The 20,602-nt window shown below is 36.7% G+C and overlaps 1 protein-coding gene across 9 annotated transcripts in view; it reads left to right on the forward strand.

The window, feature by feature from the left end:
• The window catches only part of LOC123307349 (transcription factor AP-2-epsilon), a 249,269-nt gene that overhangs the window by 206,789 nt on the left and 21,878 nt on the right, over window positions 1–20,602 (forward strand). For 4 of the 9 annotated variants that reach the window (XM_044889620.1, XM_044889619.1, XM_044889622.1 and 1 more), the window contains one exon: window positions 9,067–9,105. The exons of the other annotated variants lie outside the window; for them this stretch is intronic. In XM_044889620.1, coding sequence (XP_044745555.1) covers window positions 9,067–9,105 — 39 coding nt within the window. The remainder of the gene's footprint in view (window positions 1–9,066; window positions 9,106–20,602) is intronic. 9 annotated transcript variants of the gene reach the window in all.

Consider the following 20,602-nt stretch of genomic DNA (forward strand, 5'->3'; position numbering starts at 1 on the left):
GCATATCATTCCCGGTTTACTAGTGAATTTGATTATATTCGCTGATGACACATCCATCGCTGTCTCAGCACAGAGTCCTGAGAGGCTCATGGCGTTGTGTAATGAGCTAATTAGTAGGTTTGAGAATTGGTGTCGCTCTAATGGTCTGATACTTAATTTAGATAAAACGGAATGTTTATACTTCCGTGTAAGAAACTTAACCGGGGATCAACTTACAGTTGAATGTTTGGGAAAACAGATAAAATCTAGTGAGTCTGTTAAATTTCTGGGAGTTCACTTGGACTGCTCACTTAGATGGGTTCGGCAGGTTGATGAAGTCTGCAAGAAGTTGGGTAGCTCATTTTATGCAATTGGCAGGGTGAAGGATTCGCTTCCTTTCAATTCTTTGATGAGTATTTATTATAGTCTGGTGTACAGTACTTTATGTTATAATGTTTTGCTTTGGGGCAATTCTGTAGAGTCCAATAGAGTATTTGTTGTCCAAAAAAGAATAATTCGTTTAATTTTCAACTTGAATTCTCTTGATTCATGTAGGCCTATTTTTAGAAAACATCAAATTTTTACCCTGAGTGGCTTATTTATTTATAAATGTTTACTTTTTGTGAAAGAGAATGAACACTTAATGATTAAATTATCTGACTTTCATGGTTATTCAACAAGAAATTCGGATACACTGTGTATTCCTTCTCATGCAACTGCTAAATTCGAAACATCTCCCGGTTACCGGGCAATTATCCTGTATAATCATCTACCAGCAGTTGTGAAATCCTTGGGAAAAAAGGAGTTCAAAAAATTGGTTAAGGGTGAATTGATGTTGAAATGTTACTATAGTGTCAAAGAATATTTGGCTGATGATAGTTTCTTGGTTAGATAGTAAATTTTTGTATCAATAGGTTTAATTTTATATCGATAGTTTTAATTTTTGTATTCTTGACTTGTCTCATACATATTCTGTTATGTCTTAAGGGATCAATAAATTATTATTATTATTATTATTATTATTAAACACCACTTTGCGCAGCTCATGCGAATGTACTCAATTTTGCAACACGCTATAAATGATGTTAATTCACCTCCTGGATATGCCTTCAATTGGCGATGAATTCAAAAGTGTATTAAGTGAACCAAATTGCTTTTTAATTATACTTTTAACGATTTCCTGCAGTTCGTTCTCGAGTGAGTAATAACAGTCTTTTTTCGAAGACTTTAATGAATATAAGACAATTAATTATATACCTCACATTTGGTTCTTTCTTGTAATTAGAAATGAGATAAAAAATTCTTGTGCTCGTAATTGTACTCGGAGTTGCATGTGATGGAGAGGCTGGACTGGCAGTGGCGGTTCTGATGGGGGAGCAGTGCGGAAGTGACAATCTGGATTATTCCAATCTTGATGTAGATTTCTTGACGATAAGCTCAAACTAGGGAAGACTTTCCTTTATAGAGGGTGAGTCTTTGACTAGTACAGATATTTTAACAGTAGATTATTGAGGTTAAGAGAAACACTTTTTTCCTATACCTATCATTTTCTCCGATTCGGCCCTGATAATAAGATATAGCCATTTTAAGTTTTCGTAATGAGGTGTGCCACCTCTGGAAAAACAAAATTACCTTCAGAATAACTAGCCGAATTTGTGACACTACACATCTGTGGATCTTTTAAACAGGGTTGTATTCAGCCAAATACCCAACTTTTCAAATTTCACAGATACTTTTTAATCTTTTAACATCAAATTACTCGAAAACGGAGCATTATACGAGAAAATATGTAGAATACTTTTATGTTACAAAACGTTCAAATATTCATTAGATAGCGTCCACCTTAGTTTCAAGAGTTAGGTTCTTTGAATTTTGTTATTTTTTATGATACGTAATGGTCATAATGAGAAAACTGGAAGACGTGGATGATATTTTGTGTTCGAAAAAGATTGATCACATAAATGAAAAACTATATTCCGAAATTCATTTCATTCGATAAAACCGTTTGTGGGATAGTACTAAAAATAACATTTGTTCATGGTTTTTCAACAGCCTGTATCTTTCAAACCAAGCTGATTCTGAAAAAATGTTGAAGGAAAAAAGTGTTCCTTTCGACCTCAAGAATTAACTGTTGAGATATTTGTACTAGTCAAAGACTCGCCCTGTATAGAGCCCTCGAGGGGATAAAAATAAAAAGGCAACAAATACTGTTGACTAAGCCATTGATCATAAAATTTCTGTGGGTCTGTTTTTACAACAGATATTGAATTTGATCTCGAATTTTTTATCAAAGGCTGCCACCCAAATGTTTGAAACTATTTTTGCCTCATAATTCGAAAATTATAGACCATTGAGAAAAAAAGGATTGCACCCTGGTTTCTAGGAACAATTGGTTATAAATAAAACACTCGAATGGGGCAAAGTTCACAATACACTAATGATGACCTTAGTTTCTTCTGCACTACTCAGGTAGGTCATCAAAGTTTGTCGTGTCGATCTCTCCAAAAGTATTTCTTGCTAAAAGTTGTTTTATAGTTTTGCTGTGCAACGAGTTGTTTTGGTCGAGTTGTTTCTACTCAAGGGATTCATCATTCAAATTTACGAAAAGTAGATAAGCGGATGGAAGTATATTGCATTTAGAAGAAGAAACAGAAGGTTGCCTTGAGGAACTCCAAGTTCCAAGGATTATAGGTTCGGGAAACATCCATGTATACAGGTTCAGAACTATTAAGAGGGGGACTACAGGGATATCGAAAACCGTTAGAAATACAGGGTAGCTTAAATTACGAAAAAGTTGCGTTATTCAATGATGAGTGGGTGGGTGTAAACAGTTCCCAAATATCTCTGATGGTTCCTGAGATATCTCGAAAATACTGAAAATCAAGATTATCATTTTTTCTTCATAACTCATTTGTTTTTTGAGATAACTACACGAAATTCGGTGTGTAGTCATAATCGTATATAGCGACTATAGAGTTATTCGGGGTAACTGAGCGCAGTGGGTAAGTGTGCGCAGTGCGTATATCTCGACTATGCAATGTATGAAAGAGGGGTTCATTTGGGTGAAGCAAGGGCGCAGAATCGCCATATTAGTTTTTCATAGGAGTGCGCCGTGCCACGTTTCTTTAACTTTTTATTTGCAATCAATCAAATTCACTAGTTTTCTTGTTAATTTTTAGCATCTCTGCAAATTCTGCCAGGTCCAAGTTCCCCGTCCGACAGTGTTAAACAATATTTTATTCGATCATGGGCATATTAATCTAAATATATAATAAAAAATTTTAGGTTCTCTTAGCTGCTCAACTCTATAAGAACGTCAATTCAAATTTTGGCTTACTGGGGAAAGTGTGCGCGGGTAAGTGTGCAATAGATTCATTATATGGGCATTAGTTCAGTGAGGAATAAATTATGACATTGTTGATTTTCTTGGTTAAGACTCGATCAATATTTTCCCATTTGTTCAGAAAAATATGAAGAGCCACCAACAGGGGAATGTATCAAGTGTTGTGTTCACCAAGAATTGTGGCACGAACAATAATGCACTGCTTGTAAAAAGGCGCTTCTGTATTGACAATAAACAGCATTTCTCTAATATTGTAGCATTTTGATGACATCATTCTGTAATTTGTTTTGATGATTGGTTCACTAAGCACTGCGTTCACTTACCCCGTGAGGGTGCGCACACTTACCCGCAATACGGGGCATGTGAACGCACTCCAACTTTCTCTATTAAATTCTTTTTTCCGGAAAGAAAACGTTTTTGTTTGTTTGCTTTTTGATGTTTTCTTATAGATTAGAAAATTCTCTATCTTATGAATATGTTTTAATTTTCCTAGTTTCAACAATTGAAACAGGGTATGGCTTGAAAGGCAAAAGTGCGCACAGTTGCCCCGAATGACTCTACTGGTGTACTACTTTTTTGTAATTTAAGCCACCCTTCAGTCTTAACGGTTTTCGATATTGTTATAGTCAGCCTCTAAATAGTTCTAACCCTGTATGTTGTCGGAGGGGTCATAGGATCCATTACATCATTCTCTGGAATAGGTCGTCAATGCGATAAAATATAACGCAAACAGTGAACATTCCCGTTTTTCTGACCCGTCCACACCGCGGATGCAAACGTAACTATCCATTAGCTATCATATTACGATATAATGGAGTGTAACGTGATAATTCAGCGTTCTTCACGACAAGGAATAACACACCTTGGCAATCTCGAATAGGTTATAAACAACATAAATCTCTGGGATAGAATCGAGATCGCGGGTCATGATGTGGATATTTCTAATATAAGCCACGGATCTAAATTACACAGCGCCGATCTAAATCACGTTTTCTAGCTCCTAGAACTGGCTACCGACTGCACAGGGAGTCAGTGGCGGCCGTTTCCGATTTCAAGGACGTAAAAGGATTAAGGTTTTATCTCGATAGAGGTCCGGGCTAGAGTAGACACCTACGCAATCTAGAATATCGACAATTCTCACTATTTTCTGTATCGATCAACTTCAATCTAATGTACCAAATTCGTCAGCGATCCTCAAAATTGGAGCAACTGACCATATACCAACAGCCTAGGGAAAAACTTCAGTAAAAAAACCCTGTCTCCCTGTGGTAGTGAAGTGATGACAAATTTGTTTACAGAATAAGCTTTCAATACTGAATGGCTTCTCTTCCATTGATATAAAAATTTCTTTATCCTCTTTCCATTTCGAAATAATATCTGAAACAAAGAAACACAGCAGGAAACGAGAAAAAAGAGTGAATAATAAAGGTTTCATCAAAACTTATTCGAAGACTTGATGATGAATGAAGAAAAAATAAATAATCATAAATACATAACTTGTCCTTCAATTGCACTGGGAGGAATATCATCTCTGCATCAAAAATCTTCTGCTGATCTTGATGGAGGATCACCCTCGTCGTTAGAAATGCCTTCAGTACTCAAATTAATAATAGCCAAATCTTGTTTTTAACTGGGAGGGTCTTTCGACCAGGTCCAGTCTTCCAAGTGATGATTCTTCAGTTCAGTTGCTCGAAGAACCCTACAGGAATCCTTATGTTGGGGAATCATCTCCCATAGATATACCAATGGTTATTAAGAAGAAAATTGAAAAAACGAGAAAGAAATTCAAAAAACTTCTGACACTTTTTTGACATATGATATATAGAGTCATTCGGGGTAACTGAGCGCAGTGGGTAAGTGTGCGCAGTGCGTATATCTCGACATTGCAATGTATGAAAGAGGGGTTCATTTGGGTGAAGCAAGGGCGCAGAATCGCCATATTAGTTTTTCATAGAAGTGCGCCGTGCCACGTTTCTTTAACTTTTTCTTTGCAATCAATCAAATTCACTAGTTTTCTTGTTAATTTTTAGCATCTCTGAACATTCTGCCAGGTTCAAGTTCCGAGTCCGGCAGTGTTGAACAATATTTTTTCGATTATGCGCATATTAATCTAAATATATATATGAAAAAATTTTAGGTTCTCTTAGCTGCTCAACTCTATAAGAACGTCAATTCAAATTTTGGCTTACTGGGGAAAGTGTGCGCGGGTAAGTGTGCGCATAGATTCATTATTAGGGCATTAGTTCAGTGAGGAATAAATTATGACATTGTTGATTTTCTTGGTTAAGACTCGATCAATATTGTCCTATTCGTTCAGAAAAATATGAAAAGCCACCAAGAGGGGAATGTATCAAGTGTTATGTTCACCAAGAATTGTGGCACGAACAATAATGCACTGCTTGTGAAAAGGCGCTCCTGTATTGACAATAAACAGCATTTCTCTAATATTGTAACATTTTGATGACATTATTTTGTAATTTGTTTTGATTGTGTGGTTCACATAGCACTGCGTTCACTTACCCCGTAAGGGTGCGCACACTTACCCGCAATACGGGGCAAGTGAACGCACTCCGACTTTCTCTATTAAATTCTTTTTTGCGGAAAGAAAACGTTTTTGTTTGTTTGCTTTTTGTTGTTTTTTTATAGACTAGAAAATTCTCTATCTTATGAATATGTTTTAATTTTCCTAGCTTCAACATTTGAAACAGGGTGAGGCTTGAAAGGCAAAAGTGCGCACAGTTGCCCCGAATGACTCTACAAGGTGTTCGAAAACAAAGATATAGACCAAAGTTACACTTTTTTAAATGTAACACCCTATATTTGACCGCAAAAATGGAATGGCAAGCTCAAATTATGATGAGTTTCTTCAGATCACTTTATACCTTAGGAGCAAAGCACCCTTCGAGATAATGGCCAAAAATTGAAAATATGGAGTTTTTTTAAATAGCAATTAATGAAGAAACTAGTTACGCCAGCGTTACAGGCAGTATTTTCTCGAGTCGACAAGTAGGCTACTCCAACACATAAAAAAAATTCAACTCTGGAATATACAGAGTGATCATAATTAATCCTCAAATATCAAGTACAAATAATCGTCAAAAACTGCTGAGAAACTGAAGTTTAGGTGTTGGAAAACCTTATGAACATAGTTTCGAATTTAGAAATACCGGATGTGCCATAAAATAAGTTTTTGACGATTATTTTAAGTTGATTAGAATAAATTATGATCACTCTGTATATTGTTGAAATTTTTATTTATGTGTAGGGGCAGCCAACTTGTCTACTCGAAAAAATAGTGTCTGTAGCGCTGGCGTAAATAGTTTCTTCATTAATTTGCTATTTAAAAAAACTCCATATTTTCAATTTTTGGCCATTATCCCGTAAAAGGTGCTTCTAAGGTATAAAGTGATCTGAAGAAACTCATCATAATTCGAGCTTGCCATCCCATTTTTGAGATCAAATACAGGGTGTCACATTTAAAAAATTGTAACTTTGGTCTATATCTCTGTTTTCCAACACCCTGTATATATGACAATAATTTTAAATTGTGCTTCTGAACACCCTACACACACCACAACAAAAGATTTTCAAAATATCTTCATTTATTCCCTGGGCCACCCGGTATATATTATCAAAATCCCATCTACCATACAATGGTGTAAGACCATAAGAGTTGAAAATTATGGAATGAAGACGCATTTTGAATTAAAATTTCATGAAGTTCTTGAAAATACTAAGAAACATGAACTCTCAGACATATGGTGGAATTCTGCTTTAATCTGTAAGCCAATCTGTAACTTTTCATGAGCTTACAGGAAAATTGCAATTCTGGACGTTTTTAGTGATCTGTAGCTTGCAGGAATCCGTAACTATTTACGATAAGTAGTTCAAACGTTTGGGCAGGAAGACCTAGGTCGTTAGCCCTTTGAAACATTGTTACAATAAAGTTTACTACTACTTCTACTACTAGTTCAAACGTAACACTGTAAAGAAGATGGTTACAGGAACATTACCAGAATTGCATTTTTTACGAATCTGTCAATCGGACACTGACAGATCGATCGTACACAACAAATTTGCAACTTACAGTTGAAAAGCAGAATCCTAACATTAATCTTGATGAAGTTTAGTTATTGTGCACATCATTCGTTAGGAATTATATAATTTCAACCTAAAAAACTGCACATGTGCACATTTCAGAACAAAATTGGGTTTTTCCGAAGAGAAAACCCAAATTAACTTCAACATCCCCAACTTTTCGCTAGAAATCCATCCTCGTAGGCCGCCACTGGTTCTTCGTTCACGAAAACACGAGCTGGAACAAGAGGTAATGGGCGGCAGGAAGGGTTACGCGGAAGGCGTAAGCGTAACATCGGCGGCATCGACTTACCGAGCAGCACATGCCTCATGCGCTGCCTCGGGGCATCGGCATAAGGCCCGCTCCGGTGCTACCGCCGGACCCCTCGCCGCCTCCGGCCGTTCCGGGGTGGAAGAGTGCGTTTCCTGGCTATAAAGGGTGTTCGAGGGTGGGTTATTTCGCCTAATTTGCGTATGTTGGGTATCGGGGGACGGGCGGAGAGGGGAAAATGAATTTTTGTTTTGATTATTCTGGAGGAATTGGCGTGGGGTCTCGAGATGAAGCTCTGCATCTGAACGTGTGTCAATATCAACTTCGAAAACCAACAGTATTATGATTTTCATATAGAATTAGACTTGAAAGACTTTCATACAAATTCTTCAGCGTATCGTAGTATACAGCAATATCGAAAACTGCTAAAAATAAAGGGTGGCTTAAATTACGAAAAAGTAGTACACCAGTATAATCGCTATATAGGATTATGACTACACACCGAATTTCGTGTAATTATCTCCAAAAACAAATGAGTTATGAAGAAAAAATGATAATCTAGACTTTCAGTTTTTTCGAGATATCTCAGGAACCATCAGAGGTATTGGGGAACTGTTTACACCCACCCACTCATCCTTGAATAACGCAACTTTTTCGTTATTAAAGCTACCCTGTATTTCTAACGGTTTTCGATATCCCTGTGGTCCCCTTCTAAATAGTTCTAACCCTGTATAATAACAAAAGCTTAGACAGAGTGACCGGTAATCCTTACAATGTTGAAACTGTTGATAGACCAGGTCATGACCGTTCAGAATAACACAATTTCATACATGAAAATCACACCATTTTCGAGATAATGATCATTTTCTAAATTTTTAAAAAAGCTCTACTTACCCATCGCAAATTTTGAGAGCTACGTCTACCAATTAAGGCTAATTCAAATATCTTTGCATTTTTTCAAGAAATATAATTGAAATGGTATATTTGAATTCCGCACCTATTCTCAATAATTTGAGAATTTGGTTAAAATGGTTATTTTCCACCCCCACATCGTTTAAAGTTTTGCAGACTATGATGTCGAAGTTGAACTAAAAATTGATAGGATTCAATTCTGTTATTCCAACGTGTTGTGCGTCTATTAGTCTACCCCCATTCTTCAAAAAATCGTATCAATTTTTGAAAAACTTTTGTTTATGTTTGAAAGTATCACTCATCAGTAATCTTCAGCTGTAAATATACGAAAAAAGTCATAATTTGTAGGCATGGAACGCAAAAATCAAGCTCGGGTAAAACGATTGTTCAGGAATTCGAAATTAACCAAGATCTCGCAAACCTAATGATGAATAATTTTTTACACTGTCCTTTTCCAAAAACTAATCCGTTTTTCTTCTTTCAGGTAAGTTTCCAGTCATTCAAGAAAGAAGACTCATATTCGGTAAGCAAGCAAATACATAATGGAGGTCAATAAACATTCATATCATACTCATGTGGGAAATAGTACAAGCTACAAACGACACCAAATCAGAAATCATTACAGGGTGATAATTTTGAGCTGAAAATTTGCATGTTGGCGTCTTAGACAGTGAAGTTTCTTCGTAGAATATTTTCGGACCTCTGCAACTTTCGGTTATACCAGAAACAGCATTCTATTCGCTCCTTTCAAATGGTACACCCAGTATATCTACGCATCGTTAGATAGCCGATTTGATGTCAATTCTTACACTGTGTCATACCTTGGGTAAGAAATCAACGGTTTATTAGTTATAGGGATTCTCATACAAAAGTAATGATCATTGAAAGTCACACTTTTTAATATTTCTGATGCTTTACTTTCTTCAATTTTGCCAATAATGTATTATAACACCAAGTTTTTGCAGTTTGTATATACAAGATGTTTTCGATAATTTCATCAAGTTGGTTAAATCGAAATTATCAATATTTACAAACTGCAACCCATATATCATAGATTAACTCTGTTCATTTAATCTATGACCCATAATTTTTAATGTTTCAGTCGATTCTACGTAAATGAAAAGGTGGACTACCTGAACTACTAGAATACCTAGAAAACAGAGATTCGAAGCAGCAATTACGAACTGCTGGATTAGTCTTAGACTTCCAAAAACCACAGAAGGAAACTAAAAATCGATGTTCTGATAAATAATTTCATGAATTTTTGACGGTTCCAACGAAAAAATACCAACAAATAATTCATTGAGCACCTACAATTTATGAGATGTTGAAATTATTTATCGGAACATAGAATTCTTCTCACATACTCATGAAGCAGTTCGAAATTGCTATTTTATCTCATTTCAAGTTTTTCTTTGATAATTAGGAAAATTTTCATTTTAGGTATGCAGAAATATTCAAAAAAGTGTAACATTGTAACGTTTTTTTTTTCGTGAGAATCCCAAATAGGTACCACTTCTAAAACTCTGAGTTTTTGCCCAAGGTATATGGCATACTATTGAAATTTTAACATCAGCTATCTAACAATGAGAAGATATACTGAGTGTGTCTCTTGAAATAAGAATGTAATAGGCTGTTTCCGGTATAACTGGAAGTTACAGGGGAGTAAAAAATATTTATGAAAGAGGGGAAATAACGTGGAAATTGTCAGAACAAAATTGTGAATAGTTTTCCATAAACGTCTAATAGACCCTCCCTGAGAGTAGTTTGAGGAGGAGTAAGGGTTACTTTTTTTCTTTATATGGAATAGGAACCAGAATTAAATGACGAAGGGTTAAACAAGAACAATCCCCTGATGTCTTCTGTTATTAAGACATTTATAAAAAATAGCTCCCAAATCAGAATCTGGAAGAATTGTCACACAAAAGCTTCAATGCTGTTATGATTTGTGAAAAAAAAAGGATCATAGGGTTTTCCTTCTTCGTTTCCTAAGAATTCCGAAAAAAAACATCAAAAGCGACGAGTCATAACTCAGAAGGGAAGAACTGGGATTTGATTATTTCATTCGGCATGTAAAAAACATTCCGAAGTCCCCTAAAAATCTGTATCGCATACGAAACGTGAGTCGTACAACGCGCCGTTTTCGAAACGGTAAAAAAAAACTCCGAGCGCTAATCCGACTATACCGCATTTATCACATATTCGGCGGGGCGCGCGGTCAGGGGACCGGGGGCCAGCCTGGGGCAAGTCGCCTCGAGCAGATTGGAATGCCGTCAGGCCGGTGCACGCCCTGGAGCCCCCTCCGCGGCCCCCAAAGCAACGGCTCGCGATCTCGCGGTGTCCCCGCGCGGTAAATATCTCCGAATGTCTTTCTAATACATCTCTAACGCGAGAGGAGGTTGCCACGTTTGTCGGTTTTTCATCGAACCCTGCTACCGAAGTGGGACGGCGTTTCAACTGGTCTAAGAAAGAAGTATTCCCGAAAAAACCACAGGAAAGGACTGGAGTACTGAGCTCTCCCAGAAAAATAATTTTCCCTGTCTATACAAGACCCTTGTCTTGTAGATTCGATTTACGAGGATAATAGGCATTGAAAAATTCTTAGCCTACAATAGAACCAAACAAAATTTCAATGTCAAAATATTTTATTACTCAACATATTCTGTTCTTAATTGGATACATTTATCACAGCTAACCTGCAACGTCTTTAGACCTTTCAAGAAAAAGTTTCTTCTTGCACTGCAAACCAGACCTCCACAGTTTTATTACCTCCTCGTTGGAAGAAAATTTACGACCTTTTAAACTATTTTTCAGTTGAGGAAAGAGGTGATAGTCGGATGGAGCCAAATCTGATGAATAAGGGGGGTGTTCTAGTAATTCAAACCCTAAATCACGAAGTTTTTGCATGACAATATGAGATTTGTGTGCAGAGGCGTTGTCCTGCAAAAACAAAACACCTTTGGATAGCTTTCCGCGTCTTTTCTCTTTAATTTTTTCCCGTAGAGTGGTCAGTAATGTCGAATAGTAATCTTCGGTTATTGTTCTACCCTTATCTAAAAAAGCAATCATGATTACTCTATGGCAATCCCAAAAAACTGAAGCAAGAACTATTCCAGCAGATTTTTGGACACGATACTTCTTAGGTCTTGGAGAACCAGAGTGTCGCCATTCCATCGATTGTTGCTTTGTTTCTGGATCGTAGAAATGTACCATGTCTCATCCATAGTAACAATTTGGTCTGAGAAGTCTACATCGTTTTCAAATCGAGCACAGATCGAACGCGATGCTTCTACCCTTGCACGCTTTTGGTCAATATTCAAACATTTGGGGATCCATTTTGATTTTCACAATTTCGGTGGACATCTCCTTTCTTTTAATTTATTGCGTAACTCTGGTTTACTTTTTTGACCTCAAACTTCACACTGACAATTCTAATGAGTTATTGTTCGTTGTTATGGTAACGCAATGTTTTTTTATTCATGGAACTGGTCTAGGCTAACTTGATATCAATACATCCTCGTAGTTGGAGCAAGTTCAAATATCAAAGGTGGAATTTGGAAAATTGGGTACATTTGCTGAATACAACTATGTTAAAAGTTTAAAAGATCCACTAATGTGTAGTGTCACAGATTTAGGTAGTTATTCTAAAGGGAATTTTGTTTTTCCAGGGTTGGCACAGCTTATTATGAAAATTTAAAATGGCTATATCTTTTTATCAGGGCCGAATCGGAAAAAATAGCAAAGGAAAAAAATGTTTCTTTTGACCTGAAGAATCTACTGTTGAAACATTTGTACGAGTCAAAGATACTGTATATCATCTAGTTCTTATCCTCGAGAAGGTAGAATGTTCACGGACATAATACATAATTGATTTTGACCACGAATTCTTTATCACTTAGTCGAACCAAATAATTTTAGACCATTTTTGAACCTCTCCCATCTGGAAAAAGTCAATTTTTTCCGTAGTATCAGATTAAAGCTGTCGTTAAAAAAATTCACTTCAATTTTGACTTCGAATGGTCAAGTTTAGAATATTTCGAGAATATTGGGAAAAGTTGCCTTTGTAATTGCTCGTTTTGGTGCTGATTATCGGCGGTTCTTGAACTCACTAGCCGTATCTTAAATATCATCTCTTCACGATGTAAAATCCTTGATAATTTCTATACCTCAAAGGAAGAAGAACGTACAACAGTAATGAGAATAATGGCGAAACATTCTTCTATATTCTCTCTATTCTCGCCGAATAGTCAGTAGGTCAAAACAGACAAATCCTCGACTTCATCGGACTTATCCTTGGTAAACGCGACAACGTTGCGCTTATACGTATACGGCCCGCAGTAAATTAATTTCTTACAGGAAATACAGACTGTCCGTTCCCTATTTATTACAGTCGCCGAGAAGAGGCATCTCAGCATCCGCCTTTTTATCGGTGCGCGATTTATAAGCTCAATTACGGAATTGGAATAATGCTAATGCCGATAATTTCTGGTTAATTCGAGCGGTGCTATGATATCTATTCGATAAATGCGAAAATTATTGAAATGTTAGCGCTGACTCTCGATTCCCGCTGATTGGACCGAAGAAATGCGCATCCACATGTTCGAAATGGCTGCCGACGATGAAGAAGAAGGTTGGGATTTCGTAAAATTTCCTCCAGTTGTTCCGACAAAGGGTTGGATCTGTTTGTGTGGAGTTCCGCAAGGTTCGGTTCCGTAGAGAAAATTCCATGAAATGTAATATGAATGGAATATTTCATGTTTTCGGTCAAAGAGTAATGATATGAAGTCTAATTGCAGCAATAAATATCTATCGATTTTGACACAAAAATTTCACCCCTCGTACAAAGTGCATGATGAACACCTTAATTCTTCATTGCCAGTTTAGGATGAAAATGGATCTGTTCCTACATTTTTCCACAAAATTACAAAATAGTAAAACCGGAGATATGCACAAAATGCAGCTACTTTTTACTCACTCTGTATATCCACTTGAACCTCATTTCTTTTGCCTCGCAGAAAGCGCGCATTCGCCAGTTTGCAACTACTCGTCACTCAAAATTAAATCCTTGAGGACGAGGAAGAAGTTACATCCATAAAAAATCTAAGCAACTTGAAATATCAACTCAAGGGCGTAGAAGAACATGGGATTAATATATCGATTGAATTCGCAATCTACTTCTGATTTCCCCACATCCATGTATTATTTTGGCCGAGAAAAAGTTTTTTTTTTTATTCCACTTCTCAATCTTTATACCAAGCCGGAATCTTTCCATGGTCTTGGAAAATGTACCTAAAAGAAAAAATTCAGGAGAAGGAAACAAACTGAAAAAGAATTAATTACTCTGGAAGAATCTTCCGAGACTGGCACACTCCAAAAAGTTCCTTTAACACTTCTAAGAAGTATCTGGATCTAAGAAAGAGTACGCTACGCCTCCTTACTGGATTCTTCACGGGGAAGTGTCACCTTAGGAAGCACATAATGGAAATAGACCTAGCAGATACTGACCAGTGTAGTTTCTGTGGAAAAAGGATGAAAATCCAGATCTCCTGGTAAAAGAATGGTCCACTAGTTCCAGCCAACGCCAAAATGCTCGGGCAAGAAACTTGCAGGAGATGGCTTCAAGGAGATTTCCTCCAATCTTCTTGAAGCCATCTGGGATATTGGAGTTCATTAGAACTCTGGATATAGTGACGGAAATACCTCTGATGACGGCACAATAGTTCTTAAGGTAGCAGTGCAACCTTTAAAATCTAGAATATCTTATACTCTCAATCGATGAGAATCTGGAAGGACCATTATTTGATTATACTCGATCTTTCTGCATAATTCCATAACGTTATCACATTAGTTTTCGTGAAGAAATCTGGAGGATTGAGCGATTTTTTATTTTCGTATTTTGTCTCATCTCTTATAATCAGAATAAAATAACCCCTCTCGAAATTTTTGGCCCTTTTTGGAAATCTTTGTATTCCTTAACGTTCACTGCTATAATTTAAGGGTAAGGGATTGAAATTATTGTTTTTTGTGCTCCATTCCGAATGAAACCAGAAGTCCAACCGAGCAGACCTCAAATCTTCGAGGAAAAGATGAAAAGGCTCCTTTCAGATGCATCCATCAGTATCGATTACCAGTCAGACAGGACGTAGATTTCCTCACCACTTTTTGTGCATAAAATACGATCCATCCAACAACGGAAAAAATCCAAACTTCATTAAACCAGTGATTGAGAACTTACTCGCCATAGATCCGACTTTTATGACCGCCCAGATCCAGCCAAGCCATCAACCAGATATTAAGAACGGCCATTAATCCAATTTTATAATGAACCAGATGAAAAATCTATTCCGTATGCAAATAACTAACAGATACCCGACTCACGCATATCCGTGTATGTAGCGGACTGGTCGGTATCATCGATAGATATACAGGAGACCGAACCGAGAGCATGAAATAAGAGCGGATATGAATTTCAGGCTGTGAGAACGCATTCTTCAAAGTTACACCGTTGTCGAACACCCACTGAAGCAGCTTTTGCCGACACGTCCGAACCGATCCAATTACGGCGTCATTTGCATGTTTCGAATCTGGAGCACATCATCAGGGTACGTTGTGACCGATAAGATATCTCGCCGATAGTTCGAATCGTTAATTTCGTGGGTTTAAATGAGACGGATCGATTGATTAATGAACGGGACTTTATATTTGGCATGTTATCCGAGTAAGAATGCCGGAATTCATGTGGGAAATATCTATAAACATATTCAAAAACGAAGGAGGCGTTGCCTAGGCTTTCACCCTAGCACAAAAACTCAATTCCGAAAATCTCGTTTTTTTGGGTCAAAAATGTGCAAGGGGTTAGACCCCCCTAAAATCACCTTATTGCTACTCTGTCTAAATATCAGGATGTTCTATTACTGTCCTCGGATATAGAGTGCATAGAATTTGTTTTGAAGATTCCGGAAAACCAAACAGTTGATGATTCAATAGAGAATTGCACTCCAGAGAGCCCTTCGAAGTCAACTCGAAAATGAAAAGTGGAAAAACAAAAAAAATTATTTTCTCCTAAACAGTGTCAGATATTGGAAAGTTCGGTATGAAAATATAGGTTTTCGAACACGCTGAATCTATTGCGAGTATTTTCGAAAGCCTATCCTTCCTCGTTCAGATTCTCATTTTGGAAATGGCATTTTTCAAAATTTTGCAATTTTCAATCTGCGATATCTCCTGTTATATTCGTCTGATCCAATTGGGATTTCCGGTTATATAATCAGCTTTGCCTAGGCTTCCACCCTAGCACAAAAACTCGATTTCGAAAATCTCGATTTTTTTGGTCAAAAATGAGCAAGGGGTTTGACCCCCCCAAAATCACCTATTTGCTACTCTGTCTAAAAAATCAGAATGTTCTATTACTATCCTAGGATATGGAGTGCATAGAATTTGTTACGAAGATTGTAGAAAAACAAACAATGGATGCTTCAATAGAGAATTGCACTCCAGAGAGCTCTTCGAAGTCAACTCGAAAATGAAAAGTAGAAAAATAAAAAAAATTATTTTCTCCTAAACAGTGCCAGATATTCGGAATTTTGGTATGGAAATATAGGTTTTCGAACACGCAGAATCCATTGCGAGCAATTTCGGAAGCCTATATCCCTGTTTGTGAGGTGTATTAACTAATGCATTTTTTCATTAGAAAGTTCCGTCTCTAGTCCACTTACTTTTATAAGAGCTGTCGGTGGACAGATACTTCTGTCCTTACTAATTCAATTTCTTTGTTTGACATTCCATTTTTGAACTGCCGAAGTTATTCCTTTGAGTTGAATTAGATTACTACATTTTATAATAAAGTTATCCCATAAAGTTATCCAATAATTGAAAAAATTTGATCAAAAAAGATTTAAAAGATGCAAAAAAATCAACATCCACTTATTCCAAATTAAAAACACTCCGCTGTCAATTATCATAGCCCAAAAGACAGAATTAAATCCCAACAAGGTGATCAGTAACGAAAATATCAATCAAATAACGTTATACTGAGATTCGCGAGAGAGAAGATATTTTATAAATGACAGAACAGACGATGGCAATGATTGTTTTTAATTGACAGTAATACTTGCATCCGTTTCCCTGCACTATGACTAATGTCATGCGATTTATTCTCACATATTCAGTTTATACTTGCCGAAGACTAATACTCTCCTATAGCAAATACCAATTCCGTCAAAATTTATTGAGGAAACTATACGGGAACATTCGAGAGAAACGTGCCAATATATCGATAGCACTTTATGGAGTTGACAGTTCAGCCATAACATCAATAAACAACTAGCATTTGAACAATTTCATGGCACCAAAGCGAATGGCTATTTCTGTGTCCCACCGTGAATATTTTATTATAAGAAAGGAGGACTCTGGGCGAAAAGATTGCAGGAATCTCGCGAATGCACACGAAACAGGAGAATGTACAGGGTTCGTTCGAAATGCTGCAAGATTTAGGCACATAATAACAAAATAAAGTGTTTTTTGTTGGTTTTGTTGAATAGCTCACTATTTTGGCAGCTGTCAAATTTAGAGCTGTCATTATTTGACAGATGACAACTGACAGCTATGCCGTTAATTGAAATGAATGAAAAAACCTAACCTAACCTGACCTGACCTCGTGAATATAAACTATTTTTTGTTGGTTTCATTCTGAATAGCTCGCTATTTTGCCAGCTGTCAAATTATTTGACAGATGACAACTGACAGCTAAGCCATTAATTGAAATGGAAGGAAATACGTTTGAGCAACTTGCTGAAATTGACCTCAAAATGGTAAAGTTCCTTTCAAACAGCTCGTAAAGTTTTCTCGAACGTGCTTAAGCACCTCGGCCAACTGTTGTGAATCAGCCTGTACATAATGAAAAATATGATTTCAGCCTTAGCAATCCGCTCTTGAAATAACGCCACAAATCATTCTGGCTCTAAAGCCAGTGATTAAAATATTTACAATCCTGGTGCTACCTAAATGATGGAGGCAAGAACCAAATACTCCCGTTAATTAATTTTGCTGCTATATTCGCGTAGTGGCCTCCATAAATAAAGCGGATACTTAACCATCGTCATTAACCCTCCTAGAGAATTCTCCAAAAAATTAACGCACGAACTAGGAGTGTAAAGTGGAGTTCAACAAAAGGCTATCATGTTGAGCAGGAAGTGGTTTCAGCCACTCGATGCGGATGATTTAATGGTCGACTCCCGAGATATTTGAGGCGATTAAAGCGTCTCCATACGTATAAATGTACGTGTGTACGTTGTGGGGAAGCATAAATTTGCAATTGAAATGTAACGTAACCATAGAAGACAAATTGTGCTGTTCAAATCGCAATGATAAGCGTTCTACATGAGGAGTTGAGCAATAAGTACCTATTTCAGGTTTGAGACGCGGATTAAAATATTCGAGTTTAAATTCGTATTTCATCAGATCCCAGTACTTGTTTCTCTCTTCTTCTTCGCTTCCATAATTCTAAAATATGCAGTACACATTCAAAGTACTCCATAGTATGAAGTGATTGTTTTAGTCGACTGTATGGTTATGTGGCTTCAAATAAAATCATTTTTATTTATCGTCTTGGGAGAAATTATTATTTTATTAGGTACATAATGGAAATAAAGTCTATTTGAGGTTCATTCGATTCAAGGCGCATTTTTATCGTTGCAGATGTAAAAAACTATAGCACGTGGCTTCGAAATTGGGAGATTTTCGATAATTGGAAAGTTCATTTCAGAATAATAAATAACTCGAAAACGGTTCATTTTTAGACGATACATCAAGAGTACCTTGTATCAAGGAAAAGCTGAAATTTGAAAACTCATATTTCCTTTCAGGAAAGAGCTATCGACGTGAATTGAACAAGAAAATTTTCAGAGATCAGGCTTCAAAAACTCTTTTGAAGGCCCATTATTGCGTCACTAATTACCTCCACAGGGTGTTCAGAAATTTAGAGGAGATTGCAACTTTCAGTTCTACCCTGTATACCATCAAATTCAATTGAAATTCCTGAAGACCCGATATAAGGTGATAAACTATACTCCATTCACTTTTATTTTAGCACTCGGTTGGCCATGGAAATTTGACACATTTCACTCTGTTTAGTACGAAAATGTGGGGTTATGAAGATTGTCAAAACATTTTTGGGTTTTAAATAAACGCCATGTTGGCCGTTCTACGTAAAAGTTTCTGTTATTACGTATTTTATCACAATGTCGAATCTCTTCGGAAAATATGTGACGAACATAATTGAAATTTATAGAAACTGATTGACGGCATTCCAAATCCAGTTATTTCGATGGGAAATACAAGAGATCATTATAATATCAGAATATGCACTAGCTTGAGGAGAGTTAATGTTCGTTATCTTCTTTGGCTAAAGTTTGAATACGTTACATCAGTTGTAGATTTCAAAAATATTAACCCGAAGATGAAATGCATATGAGGCAGTGGTTGGGAATGGGTATCTCCCGAAGGAATTAACAGATAATTACAAGAATGTTAAATTCTTCAACAAAAATCATCTTGCATCGATATAAGTAACAGGAATTAAAGGATGTTTCAAGTCAAGATGAACTCCACCTTTGAACAAAAATTTCACATGAATAAACAATTAACAGGATAACTGGCTCGTATTTGTGGCTGTTTATCTTAATACATTGATATAATAATAAAAATTAGGTATTTATTGGTACCTTGAGACATTTACAATGTATAGGACAAGTCAAATGAAAAATAGAAAAATCAATTTTCGGGAACTTATTCTACGATGACATTCATCGAAAATCCTGTAGTAAACTTTTTGCATTAATTCACTCGAACATAAAATTCTCAAATGCCACAATTTTTGGGGTCTCCCAATAGAAGGAAATTCTTTGTCATCCTCTTCATTCACAATCTTTCTGATTGTGTAAATATTCAGCTGAAATATAAGTCGTTTAGATTCAGATGAAACACTATATAAATTCTCTTACATTGAATATGCTCGCTACCGTTTGACGTATTGTGAATTTTAGAATATCAGGGTATAACTATTTGAATGGGCGGACCTGAATTCTCAATAGCACTTCCTGAAACCCTGTCTCTTTTTTTCAATCACTTTCGGCATTTTTTCGTAATAAAAATTGATATTAGTTGTGGCAACGGCGTTATGACATTAACGACATTTCATGAGTGCCAACCTTACTCCGTTCTAGTTACAAAAACTTGAGAAAACTATTTCATGGCCAACCGACTGCTAAATTAAATGTGAATAGAGTATAGATGAAATAGGTTGCAAATAGACGACAAGATGATCAAAATCGATACACATTTTGAAAAGTTATTCTAAAATGAATTCGGTGAACATTTTGTTGGTCCGGTTTTTAGTCCATTGCCAAGAAAACTCGTTTTTTCGATTAGAAATCATCCATCTTTCACTATGACGGTGTGACTGCCGTTTGATGCTGCTATAGCTGAGCAAAAAACTATTCTGAAAAATTTGTTCCATAACTTATGACGTGTTTCCGAAATTCCAGCGATGGATAGAAAGTAGGCCTTGGCAGGTTCTCCACTGGTAATTCTCACGGTACATCTCCGGAACACGTAGGCGATCGACATCAGAAACAATAAAACCATTCAGATATCTCGGTAGTTTCCAGCAGAGCTGACTCCTTGGTCCATTAGGCATTCACCTGTTATTTGGCATCAAATTCGTGGTACCTGTCATTCATCGGGAGTATTATGGATTACATTACATTAAAAGCAGTACCACTCTCATAAATATTTATAAGCGCAGCACCGGTTCGCATCATCCTGCGGTTGATCGGGTAGAACAATATAATCCATCATTATTCACCAGTTTCATTACATTCTGATTTACATAAGCATCTTCCGATCGCGGTGCCTTTTTGCCAGCGAGCAGGCCGCTAAGCAGAAAAAATTGTGAAAGTTGCAAGGCGACGTCGATAATTGCCAGTTATGATCTTTGATATGAAAGTTTTTCATGCGTGTGT

This window comes from Coccinella septempunctata, chromosome 2, assembly GCF_907165205.1.
Source record: "Coccinella septempunctata chromosome 2, icCocSept1.1, whole genome shotgun sequence".
Taxonomy (NCBI): domain Eukaryota; kingdom Metazoa; phylum Arthropoda; class Insecta; order Coleoptera; family Coccinellidae; genus Coccinella; species Coccinella septempunctata.